This window comes from Zootermopsis nevadensis, unplaced genomic scaffold (assembly GCF_977971745.1).
Source record: "Zootermopsis nevadensis isolate Lab colony 2312 unplaced genomic scaffold, Znev_1.0 Znev_ptg000061l, whole genome shotgun sequence".
Taxonomy (NCBI): Eukaryota; Metazoa; Arthropoda; class Insecta; order Blattodea; family Termopsidae; genus Zootermopsis; species Zootermopsis nevadensis.
In genome coordinates, this window is record NW_028259192.1 from 11,018,837 (window position 1) to 11,042,438 (window position 23,602).

General features: G+C 37.7%; 1 protein-coding gene across 7 annotated transcripts in view; it reads right to left on the minus strand.

Annotated features, from left to right (window-relative positions):
- Nucleotides 1-23,602, minus strand: part of jeb (low-density lipoprotein receptor domain-containing jelly belly protein) — a 416,231-nt gene that overhangs the window by 190,674 nt on the left and 201,955 nt on the right. For 6 of the 7 annotated variants that reach the window (XM_022081969.2, XM_022081953.2, XM_087340067.1 and 3 more), the window contains 2 exons: nucleotides 15,191-15,252; nucleotides 11,076-12,770 (listed from right to left, as the gene is read on the minus strand). In XM_022081969.2, the coding sequence (XP_021937661.1) occupies nucleotides 11,076-11,604 (529 nt within the window). In that variant the 5' untranslated portion in view covers nucleotides 11,605-12,770; nucleotides 15,191-15,252. The remainder of the gene's footprint in view (nucleotides 1-11,075; nucleotides 12,771-15,190; nucleotides 15,253-23,602) is intronic. The other variant, XM_087340068.1, reaches the window with a different exon arrangement.

Here is a 23,602-nt window from a genome sequence, read left to right on the forward strand (position 1 = left end):
AAGTCAGTGACTACGGACTAGAAGCCAGGTATTCTAATTCTGACAATGTTTCCCTTTTCACCCCTCCCAGCCATCGAGCACTCTCAATTTTTTGAGAAACGTGCATCTCTACAATAAACTGCTTCTATGAAGTTCCATTTTCAAGATTAAAATGATATCAGGTCAACCGTGAAAAATAACTAATTTTCTTTTAATTTTATAATCATAACTGTACACTACCGCAACTAGGCAGTGTAATTAAATTTGGTAAAGATATTTTACGTCATTTACATTTTTACAGTAGGGAGTAATATTGTTTTCTTTCTGTATTGGAAGTAATTTCGATATCTGGGCACTGCTTATACAAGTTGGAGATCACATGTTCAGTTAGTGTCTGAAGAATGGAAGAATTTAGTGTACCCACTTCGAACTTAATTTAAGTTTGGTTTGGATCATATTGTCACGTGGTATGTCTAATCGCGATTATAAGAGGCTAAGTAGAATATGGAAGTCAATTCTAGCTCACGTATAATGTGATGTTAGCATCAAGTATTTAAGACATAAACAATACCAGACTTAGTAGAATTTAAGGTTTTCACGACGGTGAGTCTGAAGATGGCTGTCATCTGGCGCCGTGAAGTCTGGTAGAAGTTTACCAACGTTTCAGAGGTCATTACTACCTCCACTATCAAGGTAATAGCCATATTTAGTACCAAACTTGTTTCACTTTCGACGTGTCAGAGGTAAGAAAACTGCTACATTTAAGAAAGAATGATAGGTCAATATGACAATAAATCTACGCAGCACGGGAAAGTTTACGAACGACAGAAAGAGTCATATTGAGTCGGACAAAGAAAGACGATTCTCTTTCTCGTCCTCGGTGGTCACAGACAGAGAAATGTCTTGAGGTTGAAGAACAGATTCATCAGCAAAATTACATCTAAAATTAGAGTTTTTGTGTGTAAAAAGCAAGATGAAAGGATGAAGACCCAGCATAAACCGTTTTAAATCTAAACATACTAATGAATGAGGAAACTGGTGGACAATTGGTGGATCAAATGCTTTGTAAATGAATGAGATTAAGTAAAAAAATATAGTTTTAGTCAAATTTCTACGTGATAATGTTGCAAAACGTACAATAAAACTTTCTTTAACCAATTGAAGCAAACAATTTAACAATATTTCAATGTCCAGTTTCTATCGCAGACAAACAGAATGCGTTTTCATTGAAAAGATCAACTGATTATCGCTGTTTATGCTGAGCATCATACAATACTCGCAAACACACTCTCGTGGCAACACTGCAGAGTTATTAATTACGAGTGCAGATAGTACAGTTACCACTAGGATTTTCTACATTCCTGCGTATATTAAAATTTTAACGATCCTGATACTCAAAATATTTAACCATGTGCTTTATCAGTTATTCTTTGAAAATATGTTTCACGAGAAATGAAAAAAAATTGTTACCTTGGATAAAAGCAGGAGTTTGGAAGTTAAGAAGGATTATAAGAGCGTGGAAAAAGGAACATCCTCTCCCCCCCTATTCAGGGGAAGGAAAGATGTAAGGATGCAATGTTGCGTTAGCCATAAAAAAAATATGATGCAATTTATGGGTAAGAAATGGTTATGTGTAAATGAGGAAGTAGCACACAAGAAAACAGTTAACTGTGCGAATAAAGCTCACAAAATATATCTACGAAAATATTTGGATAAAGTTAAACATAAATGGGATACTAGAGTGTGAAAAGAATAACAGATAATAATATTCAGCTCGCGTTAAATGTAAAATTAGTGTATATTTGGAAGAGACAGTACACCGAAGAAAACAAACAAACAAGGCGATAAACGATGTTCTGTCTCACAGTAATTTTGTATCTGTATACGAAATGAACTGAGATAAATTTTTTACTCCATATCTGTGCCATAGATATAATTTCTGGTAAATATTTCTGCTGAATATTTTTTAAATAATTTAATAACTTGCACAAATAATACTACAGGCTAATTCTGCGTTTTAAATAAGTTTTATATGTAACTAAATATGAATCAAGTAATTTTGTCTGTAAAATTACGGGGAGATTCGTCCTCATGATGGAGTCAGCAAGGACCTCTGATACTCGGCAAACTTCTACCAGACTACACGTAGGAACAACCCAGATGACAGCCATATTCAGACTCACCGCCGCGAAAACCTCAAATCCTATCTGTTATTATTAGTTTCTCAGCGGAATAAATCCAATTAGTTTCGAACTTCGATACGATGTTACCTATTTTCGGTACAGGGTGTAGCTAGCAGGTTTCGCATTGATAAAACGCAGTACATGCATCACTTCATCATCTTCCTGCTTTGTGTGTGACTGTTACCAGGGCAACGTCGTTTCGAAGGACAAATGATGACACGGGTTTCCAATAAAGTGTATAAACTGACTCGTATATCCCCGCTTCCTGGTTAATTGAATTCCCTTTTATTGTCGGTTTATTTTGCTTCTTTCCCTAAAACAACGTCAGAGATGGAACCTGAGCCATTAGAAATATTAATGCAACACAAAAGTCAATCCAAGTTAAATATTTTGGTGAATTTATGAAGCAAATATATATAAAACAAAGGTCACTTGCTGTAATAATGAAAACAAGCCACTTGAAGAAATTAACCAGTTGAATGGTCCTGTCCTTGACACTTTACGTCTCTAAGTTAATTCTAATATCGTCATCTAATATAAGACTAGATATATCAAGAAGAACCTTTCTTTAAAATTTTTGTAGCAAAATTTTGCACACATTTCCCATCTCCTGCTTGCATGCTACATATCCATTCCATCTCATCCTCCTTTGTGAATGGTGATTTTCTGGAATGTGATACCGTGTGGTCTGGTAGGTGGTAACCAATGTTCAGGAGAGACCTACCGTTTCCATTTTCATGCAATACCACACGGTGTCATAATCTAGAAGACCACCATCTTCATCAGCAAGAGTACCTTTCAATCTCAGATAATTCCTCGTTATTTGATCAGTCGCCACAACAATGGTTGCTCGTACATTTTGCTTTTGATGGGAGATCCCCGTGACCATATGTAAAATAAAATCATCAAATTCTAGTACATTTTATTATCGTCAAGTTGGAATATCAGGAATTCAAGCACAAATAAAACAGACGTTATTACAAAGAACTTTTAAAACGTATTTTTGACAAAATTGTTCTCGTAGCATATTATAAATAATATCTTAATTTGGGTTTTAATTAAACACGAAATGTAGCAAACCACTGCCTGTAACTGGATGTAATTATGTTAAATGCTCAGCTGATTAAATAAATTTCATTTTCGTTCACGCTATTTAGATGCCTTAATCGTAAAACTAGTCGGCCCTACTACGGTACGTCACGTCTGACAGGCTTTTTTCCAGATCTCTCCGTCTCCCGCTTCCAGAAACTACTTCCTCAAACGGGGAACAGTATCGAAGAGACAGTATAACGACAATGCTGTATCTGAAAGCGCCTTCTTTTCCAAATTTTGTGACAACGCTGACGTTGAAGTAGAAACACTTTCTGTAAATGACTCATCATGTCTTCAAAAGGCCAATACAACGGCATATGTATGAACGTATATAATGTCAATATACCTAAACTCCGATTACATTAAAGTTAATATTTTAATAGGACTCTACCTCACACGGCCTATTTCAGGACCAGCCACTGATTTATTCGATTATCAGTAATTACGCAGTTTAAATTATGTGGATATAGTAACGTTATTCACAATATAATGTTTCGGGTTCCCTTTTAAAAAAGTCTGTAGCAAAGATTACGTACTCGGTTCAAAATGGATTACTTCCACGGATGTTACCTTATGTAAGATTTGAGGTTTTCACAGCGGTGAGTATGAAGATTTCTGTCTTCTGGGTTGTTGCGCTGTGTAGTCTGGTCGATGTTTACCAACGTTTCAGAGGTCATACTGCCTCCGTCATCAGGGCAGTATGACCTCTGAAACGTTGGTTAGCATCGACCAGACTACACGGCGCAACAACCCAGAAGACAGAAATCGTCTTACTCATCGCCCTGATGACGGAGGCAGTATGACCTCTGAAACGATGGTTAACATCTACCAGACTACACAGCGCAACAACCCAGAAGACAGAAATCCTCGATGTTACCTTAATCTATACTCCGGTGTTTTCCTCAGATGTCCTTCGAAATTAATTCCGTACTGCATTTTTCTTTCAGTAAATCTATGTGTTTAATTATCAACCCACATAGTTTAGAAACATAAACACCATTACTCAAAAATCTAACAGAAATAATAGATTCGTATTTTTTTCTATTCAAAAAAAATGTCGCGTGTGAGTGCTTAAAAATCTTGTTTCGTGTTTAAATTATGTATTCGATTCTTTACTGAGGGTTTTCGTAATTTTCTTGGTAAATGTTAAAATAAATATACTGAATTGTTCGGTTTTTGAACTTTGTTCGACGCCTAATATTATAAAACACACGACGTTTCGACGACTGGATCTGTCCTCATCTTCATATGTAGTAAAGGTGGAACCTAATCTGTTGGGTCTGTTTGGATGAGCTAATATCAGTCACTGGATCTATATTTGAAGACGAAGACATATCCGGTCCTCAAAACGTTGTGTATTTTATAACATTAGACGATGAACAAGGTTCAAAACCCCAACAATTCACAAAGTACACAACAGCCACTGAGACATCCACACCAAGGTTAATCCATGCCACAGTCTCACACTCCCATATTTTGTATACATTATAACATAATTGACACAGGTGCATAGTTGTTTAAATATTCCTAGTGTTAAATAATATTTTTTCCAAATTAATATCGTATGAATTTCTCATCTCATCTAGACGTGTTATACGCAAAATTAATTTCACCCTTTTGTATTAATGCACCCTAATAATATAAGGAGAAAAAATCAAATTCTGGATATGTCACTGAGTAATTAAATGTTGTAAGAGATTCTACGCGGTGGTTAGGTCTTTGGCATGAAGTTGTAATGTCTACTCCAGCGAAAGAAAGCATGCGCAGAAAATGTATAATTTATTAAATGTCATAATTATATCAGGCGTCTGCTAAAATTAAATTAATCAGTCTGAAAAATTTCTCATATTTTCTTTCCACACGTTAAAAGTCGATAAGTATAGAGATATTATATCGAACACTTTCCTTTGACTAAAATGTACCAGATATTCTGTACCAGACTTTTGGGAGATGGTTTTATTCCCGTATTCTGATTTTAGTCGTCATTATACTGGTACATATCTTGTTACTTCTTTTGATTATTAGTGAGGACTTTGAAAATTATACACTTTTCTCTTGAATACTAAACCAGTCTCCTAACGAATCATTCACGTGGTTCAGGAATGGTTCTTATTATAATCATCCGTATCTTAAAAAGTATTAATAGTAACAAATCTGTCAGCATAGTGATAATTAAAAGTATAACCAGCTCCCGAAACTACGTTCTTTTATAAAAATACATATTATGCAAACAACGTCTAATACAATATTCGTGTACTGAATCGACCATTATCACATACCTTTGAGAACAAACAGTAAATAAACACGCACATTAACCCTGTAAAGACGTCGCATAATTTCCAGAGGGGTCGAATTCCTGTCCACTCTCCAGATAATCGCAGTGTATTTTTCGCGATCCGATACCGAGAAATATACTGTACATGGCCTACGGAAAATAAATCACATGTTTGTGCACAACACACTACGTGACCCTGCCCGAAGAATGTCTGAACACCTTAATCAGCGACTTTGTGTGTGCCTTATACGTATTTCCTCTAACCTTAAGCATAGGTTGATCCTATACGGCACGTCACAATGTAAAATAATAGTTTTGCTAAAATAAATTGCTTTGCGCTTTTTATATCTTGACACGTAACGTCTACGTGAAGTCCATTTAAATGAGATATTTTAAATTTCTAGTTTGAAGGTAGTTAGAATATGTGTTACTAAATTTGATAAGTTAATACCTACTTTTGAGGAGCCCTTCAGGCTAGGAAGGTGAGTTGAAGCATTAGGGATGGTCACTAGTCTGGGCGTATCTGAATAGAAATATTGTAATTCACGTTACGTAATGGAAAGTGTATACTGAACAGAAAATATCTGCGAACGCGAGTCCCGTCACAGTAAGTGGTGAGGGGTTGTAGAAAGGGAATGGGGGAGGAAGATGCCTTATGCGCTATCGCGTCTCTCCCCTCCTTGTACCAGGGCTGACTCACCACCAACGTGTGTATCTGTAATTGACAGCGAAGAACGTAGATATCTTGCAACAAGAAAAGTGAGTGGGGTGTCCGGGGGGTGGGTGTAGGCCGGCCTACGTCCTCCATGCAGGTCTTCCGACGTCCAAGACATCCCACTTATTTACACTTGACCGTTCAAAAAGTTGCAGAAGTATTAAAGACTATCACGGCAATATAAATTATAACCGTAGGATATTAAAGTATCTGATGAAATGAGAGGATATTGTGTTATAAACTGGGTAAAGGACAGTCGTGGTTAATATATAGTTTATATTCCCGTAATCGACTGGATAGGCTGAGGAAACTGAAACGAAAAACCTCACCCCGGAGGCTCGAGCCAGGTGCGTCGTGTATACGCGTTCAGATCGTTACCGCTACTGTAACTTGTTCACTCGTTAAAGTCAGGTGATTTGCCGCTGGGCTGATCAATTCAATTAGCTCGGTATTAAAGCCACAGTCACATGTGGAGATCATCGCGACAATATCTCAAATGTCGCTCAGACTAAATAATAATACAAAAGTAATTCGATGGACCAAGGTCCAAATCGAGAAGTTAACTGTTGCCCACCTGGTCAAGAAACTCCACACCTTCGACACCTAACCTAATCCAACTCAAACCAATCAATATGCTCAGAGACTGTTACTGTAATACCTATTTTAATATTATCCTCCCATCTGCGCCAGACTTCCCTCTCTAAATTTTTTGCGAATTCGCCACTCAACTTTACGTTCTATATGCCATTGTTATATCATCATGTTCGATTTTATCACCATCATAAGAGTGAAAGTCGGAGCGTTCGTGTTAACCGTATTAACTGGGCTAACATGGTTAACAAGAACGCCACGCCCTGGCATTATAAACGTTCGCAATTTTCTCCGGTCATCTTCTACTTTCTTTATATTAGATCAAAATATTTTATTCAGTACCTTATTATGGTACAATTAAACATTTAAATCAAAGCATAATAGTTAATTAATGTGTCCTAAGACTTGCAACACAACTGTATATATATAAAACTTTACAGAACAAAGGAAAAGTTCAAACACAAGGGTTTTTTACACAGTCTGACATACGATAACAAATTTAATTGATTTAATGTACTCTAGCGTCCACTACCTTGTATCAACTTAGAAATCGATTCTGTTTAAGACTTCATTATAAAACATGTTAATTAGTCGTATATTATTGCAATGTCGTCATTATTTAAAAGAACTGACTCATTAGATATGTGTAAAAATTAAATTGTAGCAAAATAACATTCATATTGCAGGTATTCCAGAATGCCACTGTAATTACGTGTGTTATGTAACCTTCAATTTTTCCATTAACACTAATTGTCATAAACGTATAATATTCCGTTTTTAATAACCAGGGTATTAATAGCTCCTGAAAAAGATTTAATAAAACAACTACTGTTATTACATGTTGGAATGTATAAAATTACATTTTCTGTTCCACTTTCAAAGTCACAACTTCTGCATTCTTTACAAGCAAATAAAAATAGATTTCTGAAATGTCTGCAGCTACATTACTCTGGCTTATAACCGAATGAACACCTGGAGGAAAATAATTCATATTCAAATACGTCGTCGGTTTAACTTGGTGACATCTAACTGAATCGTGTGAGGCCTCTATTTGGTCACAGGGTCTGTATGTCAACGGCACGTCACTGCGTTTTCCGCGACGGTACAGCATCCAGTCAGATCTCTTTTGTACCTATTGTAACTAACCGTACACAAAATCCTAGTCCAAAATTTTGGACCCAGACGATTTTATGTCTAAGTAAAACATCTCATTGGGGGCAGTAGGTCCAAAACTAACTCCACACTGTACAGTCCTTCTTGAGAAGCTCATAGTCGCTAAGCTGGTGAAGAAATGCACCGCCTCTTATGACGATAGTGGATCAATTACCGTGTTCACAAACACTTGCCACTGTATTCTATCCTGAGATAGTTTGATCAAGCCCACGCTCTGTTTCATTAAATATTAAACTCTCATCTAAGTCTAGGTCTCTGGAGTGGTCGCTGCTGAAAGACATTTTATACGAATTTCTCATTGCCAACACGTGTGCTATATTTCCCGCCAGCAAAACCCTGTTTTATCTTATAATACTAAAAATATCTGATAAACATAAATTATGAAATTTGAGGATTTTATAGCAATCTAAATTTATTGGTGTTACTCTTAAACGTTGGCTTATACCGACGACTCTACGAGACGCCAAAACCCAGAAGAACATCATGACAAATAATGAATCTTCTCATTATGTTTATTTATACTCCCTTCAAGACATTGTTATTCATCTGCTGTGCTGTTTCGTTAGGGCGGCGGCATAGTTTCAAGCCTTATAAAGCAAAAGGTGAAATTATAGCTTTGTGCCGAAAAGTCTAGTTTGTAACAAGCTGTTTATCGGTATCGTTTTGTGATGCACATTTCAACTTACTCAAGTCGATTCATATTTCAGTCTACCTTTAAAAATAATATTTCAGTGAGCCCATATTTGTGTGTGTCTGGAATCACACACCACGACACTTGCACATTTTAAGTACTAGAGCCAGTTCCTTTGAAGTACTTCTGAAACTCATTCCAGCGGGATTACTTGGCGTAATGCTTTGTTTAAATCCTTCGCCCTAACTACCACAGCGGTGAAAAATTTAACATACTGTGCTAAACCGAGGATTTTGCAACTTTACGAAGTGCGAATACGAAAATATGGGCATTTCTGTGATAAAACAATATAACTTGAAATATCAACAACATGAATTTACAAAGTAACTTAAATTTCAATTATCAAACAGTGCAAATATGGAAGCTAACTTGCAGGAACCAAAATTTAAAGTACTGATAACCGCTCTTTATTAATTAATACCGACTTTTCATCTACTCATAATCATCTAATAAATTATAATAACATTTACATTGAGATAAGTCAAAGATGAATTTAATTTTAAATATATTTCATTAACTTTTCCAATAAAACATTTGAAACTGTGTTTACTGTAAATGCGCGCGTATAGTTCACAGATTTTTACAAATTTTCAAGAAGTTGCACGTCAAGACCCAGTTAATACGGTAATATTACTAACAGGTACAGTTGTAGGGAACAACTTGCAACATTATTACGATGCTATTTTGACACTTGTGTGAAATAAGTATGGAATGGAACGAAAAGTTTCAGTCAGAAAAGTCGTCTTTGGAATCGAACTCTGACCCTTCCTAATACGAATGTATAGCGACAAATAAACAGCATTTGTTAGCTTTCTTTATACAGGCCTACATCAGTAACGTATAAATAAATTCACAATGTAACGGGCTGTGTTAATTTGTTTTAGTAATAATAATGAAACAGCGATAAATAAATGTAGAAAGTGGTTACATTAAAGGAACTTGACCGTTATGTTACGCGTCGCAACTGATAATGGTGATTAAGATATTCAGGTACGATCAAATAATCACACTTCTCTGAAGGCTTGTCGGCAACTTACGCGACAAAACTTCAGTGTGCCTGACTTCACTGCATACTTGACATTTCACTTGTCTTCTTTTTTACCAAATTCACAGAATATAACAACTTTATTTCATCTCGTGGGGTTGGAGGTAAGTCTTTCATTGAGCTAAAGATATCCCAGCCATAATTATTAATATAGCCGCAAGGTGTTTCAAAATAATAAGAAATCTTTACTCCACACACACACACACACACACACACTCTGTCCCTCTCACACAAAATTTATGTGAAAATCACATTTTTTAAATCTTCCTTAGATATCACACAGCCATGTTACTAAACATCAGTTATTTCATACATTACGAATATTTGATGCATTTATATTGACAAATAAGAAAAGCTCTAATTAAATCGATAATTTCATTTTTGGCCGTAAATAATGGGATGACTTAGAGAGTTATATTTGTATGACGCTTCGTATGAGTTACCAAAGTCAAGAGATCTCGTTAATCTTATTTTTATACTGGCATTGCAACTAAATCGAATGAAGTTTCACCAAACCTAACCTATAACTTGCAGCCGGCTATGTAATAGATCTGCAAACAAAAGACTGATCACATCGCATTTCGTGTTTGTTATTTCCTGTGTTCGACAGTGATATATAACGTATCTGGGGACAGCGCTCTTCAATTCCGCAAATTAAAACCGAGCGTGTTTCTGTTCATAATAATGTAGATTCCGTTTTCGCAGAAACAGCAAAATAACTGAATATGTTTTAAAGGAAATCTTCAAATTTAAACACACTGCATACCTCTAACGCACCAAGGTAACAACGTTAGCACAAATAATTAGTTTAAATACAGAGAATTGCTTTAATAAGCGAAATTCGTCGTGTGAATGTATACCACAGCAGGAAATTCTGTACCAAAAATAATAGAGACAAAACACGAATTTCAAAATAACATCATTTTAACAGCAATTAAATAGTATTGGAGCTAAGAGACATTTGTTTCGAGTATAATAATATCTCGATCTGTGATAGGCTTGCTTCATGATCTGGACTATGAAATTACAAGAGTTTTACACTGGGGCACAGGACATGGTTTCAAGCATTTAGCCGTCATTTATTTTTTCCGAAACTAACATTTCCTGAAATCCCTTAACATTTCACGCAAAAGAATATCGAATGTGAAAACGATTTGGCGGGAACTTCAATGTAGTTTCGGTAGGCCTGACGGCAGGCAGTCCGCGCGTACACAAAAGCACGGTAACAGGTGTGTTCTGCGTGTGACACAGACCTTCCGTTACACATTTACACTACGAAAGACGGATCAATGGCTGGCACTGCCCAAAGAGATAAAGCAGACATCACTCACCTATCTGAGGAACGTCGTACGGTCGATTCCCCCGAGACGACCGGTGCATGAAGTGGTTCGCGAGGACCTTCGGAACATCCGGGGGCCACCCCCCTCCTCCTCCTTCGCCGCCGCCCCCAGCGCCCGGAACTGTCTCTACCATTGCTAGATGCGTCTCCCCGGGGGCTTCCCCAGCGGAACCCGAGGGTCGTAATGGGTGTTGGTCACGTTTATTCCACGGCGGAGGGAGCACAAACGGCTGTTGTATGGAAGGGGAGTGCTGCCGGTGTTGTGGGGGCGGAATACCCTCTAGGTCCACAATGCCATTGCCCCCGGTTTCGTACAGCAGCCAACGCTCGGCGGCCACTTCCTCTTCCTGATGTTGTGTTTCCTGTTCTGAATCTTCCTCGCCGCCCCCAAGCAGATTAAGATGCGGTCGCCTTGGTACGGCGCTCGACAGCAACAGAGAGCCGTCACTGAACCTGAGCAAAGCTAATAATAAGGTTATGCCCGCTCCCAGGACTAAGACGCCACCAATTCCAGCGGCCATCGCTTGTTTGAAACTCAATAACTTTATCAGCCTAATCTTGTTTTACTCCTCGCCACCTTCTTGATTCTTAATGGAGCACAATGGTGTCGCAAGGTAAGGAATTACAGGAGTGCCAGGGAAGGGGAATTTAGCACAATCTGGAGGGGAGGAAATCGTGTCCACTAGTCACTGCACTGCCTGAATGGCACTTTTGACGTTGACTTCAAACAGTTTCTACAGGGCGATTCACAATTTGAAAGTTACACAACGGCACAGACACTCGTAGTTCCCCTACAACTTTAACCTTCTGCAGGAATGATTGCTTATTATTCTGTCTTGCGAAATTTCATTAAAGTTTTGAAGGCAATATCACACACCATTTGTTCCAATTCTCTCTCTCTCTCTCGAACAAAGTTTACAATAGAGAGTGCTTTGGTATACGTACGTTTAAAAAGAAAAATGTGCGTGCTTTAACAATAAGATTTAGTGTATGAAAAATGGATGGATACGTGCAGAGTCACTGAGTGCTTGGGTATTTTACAGGAAGTGCGAGGAGGCGCGACCAACATCACACCGGTACGTCCGAGTCGGGTCAAACTTTGGAACAGAATCTTCAATGTCGACTTAGGTGAACTTAGTTAACTATTGACAAGGTTGTAACGTCTCTTTGTCCGCAACGTTTAAGCTTCAGCACTGGCACAGTGTGAGCGAGATGCGACGAGATGAGACGCTTAGTGCCGCCGACTGTCGTTGGCACGATGTTGTTTGTTCCGGGTGGTGGTCGTGTAAGAACTTGTTGCAAGCCGCCTGAACCACCACCGGTGTCGCGGTGTACCTTCACTGTAGTCCGTGGCCCCGTCGCTCGACTTGTCCATGTCGAAGATCCAGCCTTTAGTCTCTGTCTCACTCCCTCGCGACGCCCAGCTAAACCCAACCAGCGGAGTGTCCTGCGCCAGCCAAACTTCTCCTCCACACAACACCCACGCAAACTGCTTAACTTACCGTCCCGAGGATCCGGACGGCATCCCCACTCCAACCCCCGCCAACTAGTGGTAGAACTTCACTGTTTCTCCACTTCCCTTAGTGTCGACACAACAAACCACATGCATCTAGTGAATTTAATGTTTAATGGTTGGGTTGCTTGTCTTATGAAAATGACTGCCGTACAAATTAAAGTAGTGTCATATCTGTGACAAAAACACGAAATATGTTGTCATATGAAAGATCACGCGATGGTCCCCTTGCCCCGCAGGTTTCTGCGCACTGCCTACGCGCAGCACCCCGCCACTCTGTGGCTTGCCCGCGCAAGCGTTCCTATCAGTCCATCTATGCAATGCGTCAACATATATAATATGTGTATATATGTATAAAATACGTGGCTTATAGGTTTCACTAATACAGGCATTGATTTTTACCCCTCCTTATCTGAGGCGACAATCCTAAACGGCAAGTGATAGTCTGCATTACACCTCCCTAGATGATTGCGTATTTTTTATTAGCCACACTGTAGGGCTCTTTTAGTAGCTGTAACGTCGGTCTGTTTCCTACCTGTTCTGTAACCGAAGTCATTCACACCTTCAGAATGAGTGTGGTATTTTCGGCCCCGACTGAAAAAATGAATGAAATATACTACATAACGGATTCAGCTGACGAATGTTTTCTGACAAGGGCTGATTCATTCTATTGATCCATCCGAAGGTCAAAAGAAGTGTAGTGCACCGAAATCGTACTAAACATTTAATATAAATAGACTGCCATTCAGTAAGTGGTGTTTACACATTCGTTCCAGAATTAGTAACGCGTACTGCGCAAGTCCAACGTATATGATTCTTAAAAAGCCTCCTTGTTATGCAAATTGCATGAAATCTTCCCACGTGATTTGCATGCCACACCTTAGAGGAATTTATCAGTGCCTGTAATCGTACTGCTCTATCATATACTGTGAATAATATCGATTATAAATAATTTTAATAACTGTTAGTATCATTCAGCGCATGTCTATTTACAAACCCCGAGTTCTAAACAAATAACGCTTAACAAAAGTAAGACAAAGAATATTAAAGTTCTTCTTAAATTGCTTCTTTTACAATGAATTTTCGTTTCCCTGTTCTATAGTTAATTAATAGCCTATATCAATTAGGAGGGGGAAGAATGATTATGTATTCTGAGTTGACAAGCGCTGGGTTAGAAATCGTTTGTAGACTATTTGAGTTAATTATATTGAAGCAAGGAAATAAATAAGCTAATAGACAGCTGTTCATGGTTTTCCCGACCGTTAGCTGACCCGGAGGCCACATGTGTCCTTAGGTTCGAATTACAGTTACTAGATCCTATCTTTATCAGCTTAACGTAAGTACACATCTACACACCTTACTTCACTGAGACACAATTTACGATATCCCATCTATACAAGGGTCTCTCAAGTGGTCTCTTTCTTTTGGATTTCCCTAATAAAATTTTATATGCATTTCTATCTTTCCTATACGAACAATGACGGATATCGTACATGAGTCATGAAAGTAAAGAATAAATCAAATTAAGCAAAGATAAACCAGTGCTGACCAACGAGCTATTGGGTACGGAGTAATACGTTAATCACGAAACCGCCGGGGTCACAAATCTGTCAATAATAAAATCAGTCACCTGGGGTCGGGAAAGAGCCAATTTTCAAACGTCGTTTTTATCAAATATAAATCATACAATAGGCAATTACAAAACAATATTCGTTTTATGAATTAACCACAGTTTACAGAATTATTATAATTAAAGCCATATTAACACGATAAATCGTATATGAAAGCATTCCAGTGTGTTTGAATATTATATTGTATTTATGACGCTAAACACAATTTGTTAATTCTTAAAGACATTTAATTCAATTCAATTTTAAACCCATGTTAATTTACCAAAAAACATTTTAACCTTAATTCAAATTCAGAACCTATTTGGCATATATGAAACTTGAGATTGGCATAATATTTTAATACGGAAACATGTCGCTATAATAAATTAAGTTTTTTTAAAAATAAACTAAGTGAGCTGAAGGCCATACAATACAATAATACAGTAAAATTCTGAATATTCAGACCCATGCAAAATGTTTTTTTATACATTGAATTTTTATAATATTCGTGACAAAATTCACTGACCAATGTATGGCCCTAATAATGGAGGCAGCAAGAACCTCTAAAACGTTGTTAAACATCGACCAGACAACACAGCGCAACAACCCAGAAGACAGAAATATTCAAACTCACCGCCGTGAAAACCTCAAATCCTACATAGTACATATAACCTAAAAATGATCATCATCAATGACACATTGCAAAGCAATTCTATTCCATTCGTGATGTTGGATTCATGACCTGACGACCTGACGAAATATTATCCTGTAGGCTACACATTAGTCATAGACCAAGATTAATAGCCTGCTACTATTGCATTTACTAACCATGGGGGGGGGGGGGGGGGGGGGGAGACCGGAGTCTGATATTCTTAAGATTAATCGTAATACAGTTAAATATGAGTGATGCATTGGGTTTAAGGATATGTCAGACAAAGTAACGACTAAACTGAAAAAAATTAAATAATTCTGACTTTACTTTACCTCAATGGATATGTTGGACCCAGGAACTTAAATCGTCCTCCGGCATAAACGAGATTCGATTCCTGGAACAAACATGTTTCCTCTTAATACACTTGAAGACTTTCTCGCTTGCATATGTTAAACAGAGTCTAACGACAGGTTGGCTTCAAAAATATGCACAGAATATTTTGCCTGCAGCCTATTTGAGGCATTATCACGGCATCTCCGTGAAACAAATAAAAAAAACTATTAACAGTCAGTCTATACAACCCGCCTTCGGACAAGAATCGAGCACTATACCTCCCAAATACTAAGTACAGTGACTGCTAAGTTCGGTAAACATAATAAACATTCGCAGGCTAACGATTACGTAACATTGTAATAGTAGTTTAAGAAGAATATTCGGGAGTTTTAAAATTAAAGTTCACTTACTGGTTACAATAATGAGCAGTTTCTATCACCTTCATTCCTCACACGCTACTACCCTAACAATCATCTCATCTTCTTCTTGGTCTCCCAAGTGTACGTTTTCCAAATTATGTCCACCAAAATTAAATACGCCACATGCAGCCGTTTCTATTATGACCATTCAACCAGCAAATCCAAGGGCCCTATACTTTACTATTCTTACAATACTAGATGATCTATATAAATCATTGCTCACATCTTTGTTCAGATTTATTTCCTTCGATCACAGGCTACTGAGTGAATATAACTTTCGAGATAGATGTTTTCTGGGTTGTAGCGTCGTTTGGTCTGGTATAAGTTTGCCGACGTTTCAGAGGTGTCTGCTATCTTCATCATTAGGGCGATGATACCAGACAATGAGATTACACGGCGCAACAAATCAGAAGACAGCCATCTTCTTATTCGCCGCCGTCAGAGCCTCAAATCTCACCAAACAAAACCTTGTTAAACATTCGAAAACTCAATGGTAATATTCTGGTTATCAGATGGCGTTACACTAATTAAACACAGGGTGATTCTCACGGTGTCGCAATGCTAGCAAATGACGTCGACAGACGGCAGAGTAATAAGTTCTTTCAGACTCATTACGTTGTCATACAGAAATACCAGGAAATTTCATGAGCTCAGTATCAGAGTCATGATTCAGTCAACAATGATTGCAATTAGGAAGATAATAATGATGTTCTGCAAGAGTCTGACACGCAACTTGGTAATCATGCTCATAGAGCCACAATCGACACCCAGGATCGGCAAAATGCAACTCCGCAAAACTCTACTGGTACTTGCCACAAGCCATAGGATCGCGAATATTTAATAATGCAACTTTCCTTAGCAAAAAAAGTTGTGTGGCTGAATGGACTGTAGGCTATTTAACGACACTGATCAGTTGCAGAGTAGGGAAATATAATCGTGTTTAGTGAACGTGAAAGAACTGCGAAGGAAGTGGTCGTGGTAAATCTCAGGGTACTGTCACGGAATGGGTAAAACTACAAAGCCACCAATGAAATAGTCGGTGTCCCAGCAGGGACTCGAAATGTGCATGATAATCGTTCTCATTTAACCAACTTCCTCAGCGGCTGCAAACTTCGGTGTGTGCGCGTGCCTGAATGCACATTTCATGCTCCTTTATCAACTTTTTGTTATCAGCATGCCACCATTAACAGCCACATTATCTTAGTAATTATAATTTACTACCGTAAATAATATTGACATAACCCTTGCGAATTTCTTAAGTGTGACAACAGAGCTATTAAATAAATGTATACATACACGCATACTTACGCGCGCTAACGCACTCCCTCCGAAAATGTTCAAGCAAATAACATTCATTGTAGTATTTTCCGCTTGTAGGTAAAGTCGTAGATAGACTCGTAATTTGTAGTATGTCAGGGTTTCAGATAAGAATGTTGGTATTTTCAAGGACCCAAGAAAGATAAAAAAATATATGTATGGAAATATGACAATATGACAGTTAACGTCCTCAGAAACGTACGAAGTCGCATTACGGTAACTTTTTTTCGTATCTGGTCCAGATTAACATGAGGATTTGTGGCAACGGTGCCAACTCTTACTAATATGTACTGACATCTGAACCAACAAACTGACAATAAAGTAGGACAAGATTTTAAAGGTATATGTTTACAAATCGTACACTTTCCTACTAAGCATACTTTACAGGTCTTCCTACTTGTTCATAAAAGGTACAAATTCATCGCTGTAAAGCAACAGTAAGACATACCATGTTGCTAGGAGTCAGAAATTATTTCTCTGTGCAATGTTACCAACTGTAACTTACCGATATGTCTATGTGTCTATTTTTTAAATCTTGTACACATTTGAAAACAGGAATCGCTTTTACGAAACGCATAAAATCCAATTCCATATTCATAAGTAATAAATTACGTTACAAGTACCAAATTAAATTCCATCGACAAAGTTTAACGTCGAATTCAATCGACATTCTGTCTGTAAATTCGGGAGTGAAATACAGACATACATGACCTCCCTATCGCGCCTTCACGTATGCACTTGATACAAGAAGAATAAAGATGAAGTGAACTGCTTCAAAACGTCTCCCGACAAGCCATAGCGCCCTGATATACCTCACGTATAATTTAATTTAACCCCACAAAATAGACGTAAACACTTAGTATATCCATTTCGTGTTTGGAGAAGCGGGTATGATTCTCGTCCCACAGATCAGATAAAATATCTAATTTGTCGTGGCTATCATAAAAATCAAACAGCACTACTACTTTTATAATAACAAATTAAATTTATTTCTTATTCACTTAATCCGTTCATTCGACGCTCTGATACCAAGAAACTGAAACAGCGTCATATAATAACTCAAGACTCAATTAAAATATTTCTAAATATAAATCTAAAATCCTTATATAGAAATTTCACTTAATCAATATCACTGAATGCATCATCTCACAGTGGATAATGAAAGCATATAATTATTTTAAAATTATGTTTTATTTGAACGTATCACAGCTCCCCCGATTTGAAGGCAATGACAGCAGGATTCAAACTGTAGGTCAACATGTAAATTATGAAGCTGTTCAATGCTTAGTTTTCACTATCCTCCCATCCCTGCCTAGTTCTCGAACACCATCAGTCTGCGTTACCCTGAGAAACGAACTTTCATGCCCGTGTGAAACGTGCCATGGCTGTGCTTAGAGCAAAATGTCAGTGTCCTTTTACGAAACAGATGTAATGAATGTAACGTTCGGGAATAGGATTTACTTCTGTCCTCATGTGACTACTTTTCAGCGTGCGCTCTCTGGGACATTATAAGTCAACGGGTAACATCAAAGTAGGCTTATGAAAGAATTTTCTGCCTCTTATGTGTCTACAGGACCTAAATCAGTCCTCTGAAAGCCTATCCGTTCTCTGTCACATCAAATTTGTATTAAGTTTGATCAGATAGTTTATTCATAAAAGCTATCAATCTATCGACTTAGCAACGTCCATCTATTATAACTAACACTGTACTTCAGTCCAGGATTAAATGTTCCTTTGCTGTTACTGAATCTAGCTTCAGTCGCACGGGAGCTGTTTTCACATTTAATTTACTTTACACAGATATCTTATAAATATTGTATTTTCAAAGCAATTTGCAAAGAGACTGCTACGATAAACTGTATTACTGTTCAGCACAAAAAGGAATTTTCGTAATTTCCTAGATTTTAAGACGCCGTCTATTCAGAGACGCGCCTTTGATTTAGTAATAGATTTTCAGGAAAACACGCTATTGGCTATAAGATACACCCGTGATTTAATAATATGTTTTCAGGAGGAGAAGAAAAGACGTATATTACAATAGGAATTGTCAATATTCAAACATAAACTTCTTTGTATTTACACTTTCGGATCCTCTTTATTGTCTTTGTGTTTCATATTCCATGACTAGAGTTATGATAATGAAGATTTCCCTTGCGCTTTAATAATACAATATAATTTTTCTACATCGATTCTTAGACGCCATAAAATGTAAGATGCACCCCGATTTCAGAAATTTTAAAATGTGCAAAAACTCGTCTTAAATTTATGAAATACGGTAATTCCTATCAAATCCGCCAGGTTATACTGCGCTATTAAGCCTTATATACGTTTCAACAGCAACCACACTCAGAAACTTTGTTATGAGCAATGCACACGTTAAACGTTTCACTTACCAGCACGGCATTGCCGTATATTGAAAAATCCAACAAAGAAAAACTTCTCGTTTTTTTAGTAAAATGAATTGTTGTTTCTTCTCTGTCTGTTTAACTTCATGAACTATTTATGTGAGCTATAAATGTATGAATTCTATGCTATTTTCTTCCTCTGTCACATTAGAAGTTCCAAATCGGGTCCTCTTGTTTACGATGTTAGCACGCTATTGGAAAACATAAAATAGAATATGACGCATCAATTTCAGCGCCGTTTCACAGAATCGCAAAAAAATTGACTTTTTTTCCTCTTGTCTTTTATGCCATGTTCAGTAAGTACAACTGCTGTGAAGCAAAACCGATCTAAAGCTCAATGAATGTATTTGAAAGCGGTGACATCTTGAGGGGATTTGGGACAATACGTTAACCTGGACGTCCAAGTCTGAGACTAGCTCAACCAGGGGGTTCAACAGAAGTCTTTCTGTCCTCTTCCCTCTTTCCAACCTGAAGACCAAAGCCGAATCCAGTTTCTGAAACGTTGGACTTTTGCAATTTCATAAATTGTACGATGGCCAAAGTCCGAAAGAACATTTTTACATATTAGCAGTTAAATTTCCAAGTGTTAGACCATGCCACCATTTTAAGTAAATCCCTTGTCGCCAAACCACATCCTTAAGAATCGGATGAAGAGAACGTCCTCCATAAATGGAGAGTATTCGCAGCTGCAAATAATCACTCGCGGTCCTCCAACTCTGATGTTCCGTTTGGGCAACAGACAATCACCACGTAAACTAGCCAGTTAGATATAACACAGAAAAATAAAATATTTGGGCACGATCATTTCAAAACTATCTAAATGACATCCGTGGTAAACATATCTAAGCAGAACTACAAAATACGGCTATTATCTTGAAGAAGATCTTGAAGTAACCGATATCTTGAGGACGGAAGATAGAAGCAGTATGTTCCTCCGAAATATTGGCAGCTACCTAAAAGACCACATGGCGTTACTACCAGGACATCTTCGCAGCCATGAGAAACTCACACCACATGCAGAGAGAGACATCACACAACACGATCGATCCGAAGGACAGGTGTACTGGTCAGAGCAAAGCGTGTGGCTCCTGGAATACGCGTATTATCCAGGGTCCACCTCATCAACTGCGGAGCCACAGAAAATCTGTGCATTTTTTGGGCTCCGATACAAATATTTACAACAGGTGCATGTGTCGGAAAAAATATTCATCACGACTGTGGGTAGTGTAGTCGATTATATCAGTCTATATTATGGACAAATTTGTCATTGAAATAAATTCAAGTTCATTAATCTAACGTGGTACATCTCAGCAAGCAAACTCTTAAACTTCAAGGCTGGATTTTATTGTGTGCAAGCAAATGGAAAGTTAATAGACTTAATAACTAAGCCTTTGAAGCCGAAGATACTCCAAATAATATTTAAGAATCCAGTCTGTACCTTAAAGAAAACCCAACGGTTCTCCATTATAGAAATCAAATGGTTAATGGGATTTAATTAAATAATTCCCCATACACAACCAATAGGCCTAAATACAAAATGCAGAGTTTCTGAACATTAAAGCAGTTTCAACTTGACTGAAAAGAGTTAATTTGGCCGATACAGTATTTATATCTATTGTTTTGCATGGGTGTGACATTTTGTATTTTCACAAAAGGATACAACACAGAACCATGCCGTCTGAGAACAGAGTGCTGATGAGAATATTTGGAGCCGCGAGACAACGTAAAAGAAGGATGGCGAAAACTGTACAAATGATCTTTTAATGTTTTTGTAATTAAATATTTTACAGGTTAATAAAATAGACAAAACAAGTAACACTCATGTGGAAGCTCGGAAATGCATATAAAACTTTAGTCGGAAAATCTGATTGGGAAAAGACCGTTTGGAAGACCCCAGCGTTTACAGGTTGGTAACATTGAAATCAGTCTTGGGAGATTTGTTATGATAGTGTGAACGGAATTCGGCTAGCTTGAGATAGGATTCAATGGTGATGTTTTGTGAACACGGCAATGAATCTTTGGATTTCATAGAGCGGATAATTACCTGACCAGCTAAGTGACCAAGAACATATAAAAAACTCTTCTTGACAGTGTAGGTCTACGTAACCTTGTGTCCACATGGATGAAACAACTCGAGTATGGTCACACCGATTGTGATAACATTTCAGATAGCAGACATTTGCAAAAAGAATGTGAGAAATCATTCCAATTTTTCATTTAGCTCGGACAATTTTAACTGGTCCTATTTCACCTTCACGTAAGAGCGTGATTATTTGTTGAGATCATCTGAATATGACCGCCGACGACATTCATCTTGGTCGTCGTGGTAAGGTTAGGTTACCTTTGTTGTTATGGTGACCTGCATAAGGGGAATCCTCCGCGACAACATATCTACCAAAAGGTTACCCCTACCACGCAAAGGTTATTGACCCCAGATAAATCCGACGTCATTGACGAGATTCGCAAAGGTCAGGGGTCAAATTATGGTAATGCACCAGGACGGTTACACTTTTCGTGTAGTTCTTAAGTTGTTGTTTTGCACAATAGTAAAGTTACATCTAATCTACAGAAGATGTAATTGAACATAATTACTATATGAGCTAATAGTTCTCTTGGGAACACAGTGCTAAGTGCAGTACGTGTGTAACTTACTGATACGTTAAAATTTTGTGAGATACGTGCTTTGTTATCATTTAATGAATGAAAGTGGATGCTTCATATCCCCAAACAAAGTCTTAAATCCTCAGGGATTGGGCGTGCCATGATTTCAAAACAAACCATGTTGGAACAAGATGAAAATTAATTACTTCCTAATCTCAAGAGGTACAATGTTATAATAGTAATAATACAATAATATACTCTTTCAAAATACCCTGTAACTTCACAAAAAAACAGCCAGAAATTAAGTAGCCCATCCAAAAATTAATCAAAGCCCGAAATGATAAATTTTAAAGGCATATTTACTAACACTTCTGCACATAATATTTTCATGTAAGATAGAAACCTCTGATATGTGTGTGCATGAAATTACTCTCTCTGACGTAGTAACTCAAATCTACGCTCGGAACTAAACTGATATTTTAGTTGGTGGTATACATAAACTATTAATTTCATCTATTCAAATACCAGCGACATAAGAAATAGGTATAAAGGTATAAATACATTTGTCAAAACCTTGAAAAAGGAGATTTCTTCTGTTTAGTATCAAATTAATTTTAAAATAAGCTAACTATTAAAGAAATGCACGGAGCAGAGTCATTGTTGGCGAGCTCAGAGTCCCTCAGTTCATCAAAAATATTTCATCTTTTATGCACACCACAAAAGTTTATTACTGTCTACGCTAAAGAAAATAAATGGACCCTGCCTTAGCTAGTTGCATCTAGCCCACTTCCTCACACCGTACCTCTTCGTCATTTTCGACTAAGGTGGAGGACTTGCACGTTTATTAACTGTCTTTCGTGTCTCCCGCATGGCTCCCCCATCTAGTCCTCTATGATACGACATACATAATTAGTACTATTAGCACAGTATTTGATAAAGAGAAAACTTTATGTACGCGTAGCTTGCAACTGCGTAATTTTCCCCATCCTTGCTGTACTTCCTGTCTCTTAGATTCAAAAATTCTCCTTAGAACACTATTCTCTGACACTGTCATTAAAATGCAATATTCACAGAGTGAGACTAAGCGGCACTTCCTAATATGATAGCTTCTTATCGTTGCTAAGAGGCTGTTAGCTCTCACCCAATCCCAAAGCAGAGGTCCACCCCTCCCCTTCTTAGCTATCGTTACTGCTTTCTCATACACACGTCATTAAACCACGAAACGTCTATGGCTTATATGCATTGAAAACAACGTTCAAGCCAACACCCCCGCATTCAATGAGGAATGGAACAATTTTCAGCATAGAGAAATACACAAACAGAAGGCCTGACCCTCTTAAGTGTGGAGAGTAACTTCTGCAGTATTATTTCTATCCTGATTTTTAAGAGGTCGTCTCCAGAAAGAAAAATAGTTTAGTTGACAAGGAGTATGAAGAGGGCTGTCTTCTGTGTTGTTGCGCTGTGTAGTCTGATAGAAGTTTACCGACGTTTCAGAAGACCTTGCTGCCTCCAACATCAGGGCGATCTACGCAAGAAACAACAGTTTGTGTCCTGCCATGCTTATGTGCATTGACCTTTATAGTTTATGTGTGTTGGATCAAGACATTTACAGCCACACAAAACACTACAAGCCCCATCACACCAAAATCCAAAGAATAAAATTAGCCAA